The sequence below is a fragment of the Pteropus alecto genome, unplaced genomic scaffold (assembly GCF_000325575.1).
Source record: "Pteropus alecto unplaced genomic scaffold, ASM32557v1 scaffold8, whole genome shotgun sequence".
Taxonomy (NCBI): domain Eukaryota; kingdom Metazoa; phylum Chordata; class Mammalia; order Chiroptera; family Pteropodidae; genus Pteropus; species Pteropus alecto.
Window position 1 is genome coordinate 16771845 of NW_006494609.1, and position 7810 is coordinate 16779654.

The 7810-nt window shown below is 58.3% G+C and overlaps 1 protein-coding gene across 2 annotated transcripts; it reads left to right on the forward strand.

The window, feature by feature from the left end:
* Positions 1-4642: 4642 nt before the first annotated feature.
* FAM181A (family with sequence similarity 181 member A) lies at positions 4643-6567 on the forward strand. Of its 2 annotated transcripts, none has more exons than XM_006925551.1 (2): positions 4643-4756; positions 5500-6464. In XM_006925551.1, the coding sequence occupies exon 2, from the start codon at positions 5586-5588 to the stop codon at positions 6462-6464; it is 879 nt and encodes a 292-aa protein (XP_006925613.1). In that variant the 5' UTR covers positions 4643-4756; positions 5500-5585. The 2 variants fall into 2 exon arrangements, with proteins under 2 accessions (XP_006925613.1, XP_006925612.1); XM_006925550.1 differs by lacking the exon at positions 4643-4756 and adding an exon at positions 4849-4925 and having other exon boundaries at positions 5500-6567.
* Positions 6568-7810: the final 1243 nt, after the last annotated feature.

Genomic DNA, 7810 nt, shown 5'->3' on the forward strand with positions numbered 1-7810 from the left:
GGGACTAGCAAAGATCCTGGGAGGGAGTTAGGGCCTGTGTGTTGGTTAATAGTTGTCAGTAGGGAGCAGCGTAATACAATGGTCATGACCTAGGGTCTGGCTCCCGCTGCCAGCATCCCAATCCTGGTTCTGTCATTTACTGACCAGGGGACCTTGGGCAAGTTTCCTAACTGACTTGTGCCTCAGTTTCCTTATCTATTAAAACAGTAATCATGGCACCCGGGAAGAACAAATGGCCCAATACGTGCTACGGACTTCGCTCAGCTGGTAAAGTTCAGCTCCAAACCTGTCCTTCGATGACTATCCTGAGATTGCAAGACAGGCTTTAAGATTGACCATTTCAGCGGCTTGTCTCTCTAAATCCAGATTTTTCTACATATTCTGCAACCGAAACAAATGGCTAATGTCAGACCATAAGCCATAACGCCTGATTTCAAAGTTCTCTGTCATCGGAACGGCCTCCTTGTCCCAGTCCATGGTTTACATTCACGTGTGTACAGGAACCCCATATTCCCGGCACAGGGCTGTCGCTGTTTGACATATGGGGCTCCCCCATCGTATTTTTTAATGGGCGGCTCTGCATAAATGTAATTTGGAAGCCCACCCCCTTAGCTGACCTCCCCAGCTCCCTCTGGCTTGATCAGTGCCTGTCACCACTTTCAATATCCATCTGCACGTGTGTTGGCAAAATCCTAGAAGTGGATTATGTCAGGTGACATCCGGAGATTCCGGATGGGCGTCTTCTAGTAGTGAGTTTGGGAAACCAAGGAAAGTTAGGTCCTGTCATTCTGTCTCACTGGAAGGTGGGCGGAAGGTGGCTGTTGAGTCATCAAGACAAAGTCAGTGTTCCCTCCAACAAGCTGTCCCTGGGATGCAGGAGCAAGCTAAGTAAGCAACCCCACACCTTCTGGTCCCAGGCACATAGTAGGTGCTGAACGGGGTTGACTAGAAGCTGCGAGTCCCTGACACCGAACGATGTGAATAAACTCGAGGCGAGGTTAGCACAGCTGGAGTATCAGAGATCCGCGGCAGTGACAGCCAGTGGTAGGGGAAGGATACTCAAGGTCGAGTTAGCGCAGCTAGCTCACTTGTTGCTCATAGAGCGTGATAGAAACCCTGCTCTGGCACAGGGGGATGCAACTGTGAAACAGCAGTTGCTCTCAGGGCACCCAGCATCCCAAAAGAACACAGTTCACCATCAAGTACAATCATTGCAACCGCAAGAGTCCTTCTTTGAGGCCTGCTTTGTGCCGAGGCCATTCTAGTCACTGGAGAGACAGAGATGAACCAGCAGACGAGTTCCTTGTTCTTGTGGAGCTCAGCCAGGCAAACAATAAATGAAAAACAGACGGGAACAGTTGTTTCCAGTCCACAGGAAAAATTCTATTCAGTGGAGTGGGCAAAGCACTTAACTCATGAAACATTTAGTGAGAAGCTACTCTGTGTAAGACCCCTATAGGGGTCAAATTACAAAGGGCCTTCTTTGGTAAGCTAAGGAGGTTAGACTTTATCTTTGAATCCATAAATGTAGGGATGGGAGAGGGTGTCATGTATAATGCTGGGAGTTGAATGTCTCCTAGATGTTCAAGATGGACTTTGAAAAATGTTGAGAGGACAGTGTTGGCTGAGCAGCCCTGAGTTGGGCCCAAGATTCGGTGGTTCGAGGCTCGTCTTCGGCTGTGTCACCAACTGTAAATAAGGAAAACAATTCTCCCCTTGCCCAGACGCAGGACCATACTGAGAGAATACTGTGAAAGGGCTCTCTAGAATGAGGCATAATTATTATTACTATTTTTAAACCTGTCTATAAGGCCTCTTAGAAAAACAGAGAGCAGCCTGCCCCAGCAGGGGTCAAAGGCGGTCCCCAGAGGGCTGGCCTGAGCCGGGGGTGTGGCCAGGCCAGTACAAGACTGTAGATCAGGTTCTCAGGCTGCAGCTGCCTCCTCTCCCCTGGACTGGTCTCCCATAGCCGCGGCGCCCACATGCCTGAGTCGGAGGCTGAGAGTCACATTTCGAGGAGGGGACAGCAGAGCCGAACCCAGGATTGACGCAGACAGTCTGGCCTGTGAGGCCTTCGGACCTGAGCGCACTTCATCAGTGCCCAGTGCTTGGGAAGAAGCGATGTGGCGTGGTGGGATCCACACGGGCTTTGCGTGCAGATGAGCCTGGCTTCAAGGTCAAGTTCTGCCAGTTATTAGCTGTGATCCTTGGGAAAGGGACTCAACCTCCCGTTCCTCATTGTAAAGGGCAACAAGAACGCCCTCGTGGAGCTGTCCCAGGATCAGGCGAGGTGCTTCGTGCTCCATCACGGATTCCGGCCTTGGCACATATTAAGTGCCCAACAAGTATCAGTTTCTTTTTTCCATTTTTCTCTCTCCTCTCTTCTTCTCTTCCCTCTTTCCTCAAAAAGCGAGAAGAACATATGGGAAGAGGAGCCGATATTAAGATTTGGAAAGATTCTTAAAGATTCAGATTTGACTCCCACAGAGCTCACCGGCTGGTTGCGGGGGGTCATGACTGGCCGAGAAACAAGGGGACAACGTCACAAGCAGTCAACGCCAGGATGAGCTAACGCGACTGCAGGTGCCGTAGAGTCTGGGAGGAAGCTGGGGCCAAGCGGAGCGGTGCGGGAACGCCTCCATGCTCTTGGGAGGCGGCAGGTGTTCCAGAGGGAGGGACCAGCAGGAGCAGACACAGCGCGTGCAGGAAGCCAGGGCGGGCATGGGGCCGGGATGGCTTGAGGCCAAGTCTCCCAGTGGAGAATAGTGGAGAAGGTGGTTAAGTGGGCTGGCGCCGGGCTGTGGAGGAATTTGAACACAGGCCAGGTCTGCGTGCCCTGGGTCCCATGCGGTAGGCAGCGGCGGCTGTGACGGGAGTTGCACGGAAGCCTAACCCAGTGACCTCGGCCCGGTGACCTCGGCATTCTGTCCAGCGACGTGTCATAGGGTGGTTTGGGGTGGAAAGGGTGTTTCTTGCCCGTACCGGTCAGAGTGGGCTGGGTTCTGCTGCAGAAACAAGTAATCCCAGATCTCAGAAGCTTCAAGTGACGATGGTTTAGCTCTCATTCCCTCGAAGGCTGCTGCAGATAGGGAACCACTCTTCAGGCCCTGGGATGGCCAGTGACCCGGATGGTCCAGTCCAAAGTCACCTCCTTCTCAGTTCACGCTTTTCGAATCTCACAGCAGGGCCCTCTCCACCAAAACCTTCATTTTGCCTGCAGGGACCCTTGGGCCAGAGGAGGAGGTAGCTTGGAGCCAGGCCACTGTGGGCGGTCGCTTTGTACGGGCAGCAGCTGCCCATCGGCCAGCAGGAGGGGGTGTGACCATCACTCCTGGGGGACGCCCCGGTCCTGCCCTGCCCTGCCCGTGCTTCCAGTCTGGGTGGGGGACTTCGGAGAGGAGTCCTTGGCATTTTAGGCTGTGGTACAAAAGTGCGGGTTGGCGTATTGACCACCAGCCACTGGGCCAGGGGACAGGAGAAGGTGGCAGAGAAAAGGGGAGGGGAGGAGGGGAAAGGCAGGAGGCACAGGGGACCCTCCGGGCTGGCTGGCGTGGAGGCCTCTCCCACCGGCACGTCTCAGGGAGCCTTCCTCTGCCAGCGGCCTCACCTTCCCTCTGGCCAGTCGGTGGGCAGGGCCAACGGCTGGCTCTGGGCTCCGTGCTCGCTCGGAGCAGCCCTGCTTGTGGCCCTGCCGGCGTTGGCACGGTGACAGTAACCAAGTGTGCAAACTTGTGCCATTGTCCCCAGGCCAGGGGGAGCCATGGAGACTGGCTAATATGACACAGGAAAATGTTTGCTGATGGCAATTCTATGGGCTTTGTCCACCTCTTTCTCCATCATGACGACTCGATTTAAGTCCCTAACTGTTTGACTACAAATGCAAGGGGACCGTGCAACGCCAACCTTTTGTCCGGCCGCGCTGAATGGGCAATTCAGGCTTTGTGCAGCTCAATTGAGGAAGCAAACATAAAGACAAGATTCCTGAGCGCTCCAGCTCCCTTCCCATGGATATCCCAGCCCCTCATTAGAGAGTCCTTCCCGGCTACCTCTGCCCGCATCAGCGTGCCGCTGGCCCTCACAGGCCCGCCGGGGCCCATGCCCCAGGGAGCGCGGGTGGGAGAGGGAGAGGAGAGAGCCACTCAACACTCAAGGACAGCGGGGAAGGCCGCCCGCCCGAAGGCCGCCCAGCCGGCTTACCCGTCCGATTGTCTGTCTGCACTGGAGCATGGCAGCTGCCGGCCTGGAGCCTGGGGGTCGGATCTCAGGCCCATCTCTTCTCAGTCTTGGACTTTTTACACACACACACACACGCACACACGCACACACGCACGCACTCATGCACACACACACACACACACACACTGCCCCTCGAGAAACCAGGGAACCGAGGTCAAGGGGAGGAGGGCGTGGAGGCCGAGGGGGAGAGCGGGGCTGAAGGGTAGAAATTTACCGGGAAATGATTGCATTTGGGAGCTGTCTTTTTTGTGATGGTCCCCATGGTGACAATTTGTGACGGCAAAGAATGTGGGAACGGGGCGCTGCCGCCTGATTGGGATGCTTTGTATCTGGAGAGGCGCTCCTGATTGGCCTGAGGGGCCCCCCAGCTCTGAGACTCGTCCTTCATTCAGCCCACTCGAGGGCGGCACAACCTCTTCCAGCCGGACGCTCGGAGCTCGCCGGCCGCACCGGGCCTGGCCCAGGTCTGCGGCGGGGAACCTGCCGGGCCCTGCTGGGGGGCCCGGGGCCCGCACCCTCGGTCAGTGTGGAGGCCCAGGCTGCCGGGTCTGCCTGGGTGGGGGTGTGGGGCAGGCTGGGGCCCGGGGGAGGGGCGAGGGGTTGTGGGTGGTAGCCCAGGAGGCATGAAATTGCTGCAGATGCTTCTACGGGGAGTCCCTGCTGTCCACAGCCTGAGCTCAGCCCGCCAGGCAGGCCTCGGCCTGAGTGCCAGACAGGGGTCCTGCCTGTCCTGCGTGAGAGCTGGGGGTGGAGCGTGGGGACTGAGGAGGGGGGCCGATGCTAGCAGGGCTGGGGGCAGGGGTGGGAGCGGGGAGGGCACCACCAGGGAGACAGGGGGCTTGGCCTTGCTGTAAAGTGGGGCAGTCGCCTCTGCTCAGAAGAGAAAATGCTTTGCTGGCACGTTGTGCACGTTGGCAGCGTGGTGTGTGGGAGGCATGGCGGGCCGGGAACGTGGAGGCTTGTGCTCCAGTCCCAGCAATGCCACTTGTAGCTGGCTCACCTGGGGCAAGTCACCTGACCTCTCTGAGCCTCGGCTGCAAGTAGAGGGCGACAGACCCAAGAAGACTAAACGTGTTGGAGCCCGTTCCATCACAGATGCTCACGAAATGCTCAGTGGCGTGAACGGGCATTCCTCTACCCAGGACTCTGTGTCTGGGGCTGAGGGCTGCTGCGGCTGGGCCCACTGTTCACAACCATGTGGCCTTTGGGGACAGCTGGGTGTGGTTGCTTGGAGAGACTCCAATAGTCTGTGTGTCCCTCCAGGTCAGCTCTGTGCCCTCCCCTGAGGCTGCCAGCCACCAGCAGAACCACCCTCTTCATGGAAAGCCCTGTGCAGTGGCCCCCTGGCGATGGCATCTGACAGTGACGTGAAGATGCTGCTGAACTTCGTGAACCTGGCGTCCAGTGACATCAAGGCAGCCCTGGACAAGTCCGCGCCCTGCCGCCGCTCCGTGGACCACCGCAAGTACCTGCAGAAGCAGCTCAAACGCTTCTCCCAGAAGTACTCCCGGCTTCCGCGGGGCCTCCCCGGCCGAGGGGCCGAGCCTCACCTGAAAAGGGGGCCCGAGGACCGGCCCGGGAGACTGCCCCTCGATTCTGGCCCAGATGCTGGCCCCGGCGGGGGTGGGGGCTGCAAGGAGAAGGCTCTGGGGAACCCCTACAGGGAGGCGTGTCTCGCTAAGGAGCAGACCCTGCAGGGGCAGAATCCAGAAGTTGCCAGGCCTGGCCAGGTGCCCATGAGGAAAAGACAGCTGCCCGCTTCCTTCTGGGAGGAGCCGAGGCCCACCCACAGCTACCCCGTGGGGCTGGAGGGGGGACTGGGCCTCAGGGCGGGACCCCCCTATGAGGGTAAGAAACACTGCAAGGGCTTGGAGCCCTTGGGGCCCGAGGCGGCCCGGGTGCCCATGTCGCCAAGGGTGCCAGCTGAAAAGGAGCCACTCAAGATGCCTGGGGTCTCCCTGGTGGGCCGTGTCAATGCCTGGAGCTGCTGCCCCTTCCAGTACCATGGACAGCCCAGCTACCCGGGCCCTCCAGGGGCTTTGCCTCAGAGCCCGGTGCCCAGCCTGGGCCTGTGGAGGAAAAGCTCGGTTTCCCCAGGGGAGCTGGCCCACTTCTGCAAGGATGTGGATGGTCTGGGGCAGAAAGTGTACAGACCTGTGGTTCTGAAACCCATACCCACCAAGCCGGCCTTGCCCCCACCCATCTTCAATGTCTTTGGCTACCTCTAGCTGGGCCGGGAGGGACTTGGGCCCCACCTCTGGCCTGCAGGGGTGTTGGGAACCCCGGAAGCTCCCCTTATGAGGAGCAGGCTGGGCAGTGGTGTGGCCTCTTGAGAACCTTCCCTTTGCATGTGTGTGGGAGGGTTGGGGCAAGGTTGGGGCAGGGACTTCTCAGGCTGTTGCCTTGGAAGCTGTGGGACTGGGCTCAGCTGGCCCCTCCCCAACCAGGCGAGAGCCCAACAGATCATCCTGCCACCCCTGTGTGGCCTTGGCCTGCCAGCCACCCCAGAAACCCTAGTTACACATCTGTTCACCAGCCACCCACTGTGTAAGCCATTTTCAGTTGTGTTCATGTTGTTCTTTGTAAATATTAAGAAAGTTAAAAGAATAAAGACGTTTCTTTTGCAGTTTCCACATCTTGGGTGTCATGAAGTTGAATGGTCCCCAGGCCTAAGAAATGATGGCTGTGGCCAGATGGAGGGCCGCTTATGGAGGTGGCTGGCTGCGGGAGAGCCCAGAAGTGGCCCAAAGGTCCCTGTGATGTCCGATAATGGGCCGTAGGGGCCAATGGCTCAATTCAAAAGACAGAGGGTAGAAATAAGCCACGAGGAGAGGATGCACTGGTTCTCTGTGTCAGGGGACAGAAGCTGGGGAGGCTGGATCCCCAGAGGCTCCAAATGGCTCTGGGGAAGGCGGAGCGGCAATCCTGCCTCTGCTTTGGGATGTGGGGCTCCCTCCTCTCAGGGCCTCCTTGCCCCACTTGCAGAAAGGAGGAGGTGGAGAAGAGATGGTCTCCTCCGTGGCGCCTTCCACTTTGATTGGGCCTCGGAACCCTTCCTGACATAAGGCCCCCGGTTAGTGATTGCTAAGGGCTCTGCCTCCCTGTACTCCAGGGTCCCCTGGAGGGGGCCATCCACATGGAGGGGCGGCTTGCTCAGTGGTGGGTGTACGGTGGTTTCTGTCCGGTGGTCTTAGAGCCAACCTCTGTGGCACCAGGGACCGGTGCTCCTACGAGAATCGAATGCCTGGTGACCTGAGGCGGAGCTGAGGCGGTGATGCTAGTGCTGGGGAGCGGCTGCAGATACAGATGAAGCTTTGCTCGCTGGCCCGCCGCTCACCTCCTGCTCTGCAGCCCAGAGATTGGGGCCCCCTGTCTTGGAGGACTTCAGAGCCGGAGGCCATATGACACAGCCAGAGTTGTCTGGGTACTTATCTGGGACATAGGATAGGGGGTCCTCACTGGGACCCTCGCCTCAGGCTGCTCTGGTTTTAAAGAGCAGGGAGGGGGCCAGGAGCAGGTATGTCCTCCCCAACACATCAGCATGAAGGCCCGTCCAGATCCGTCCTGATGAGCC

Bases quoted from the DNA above. Each gene is read 5' to 3' on its own strand.
- FAM181A (XM_006925551.1), top strand. From the start codon at position 5,586: ATGGCATCTGACAGTGACGTGAAGATGCTGCTGAACTTCGTGAACCTG.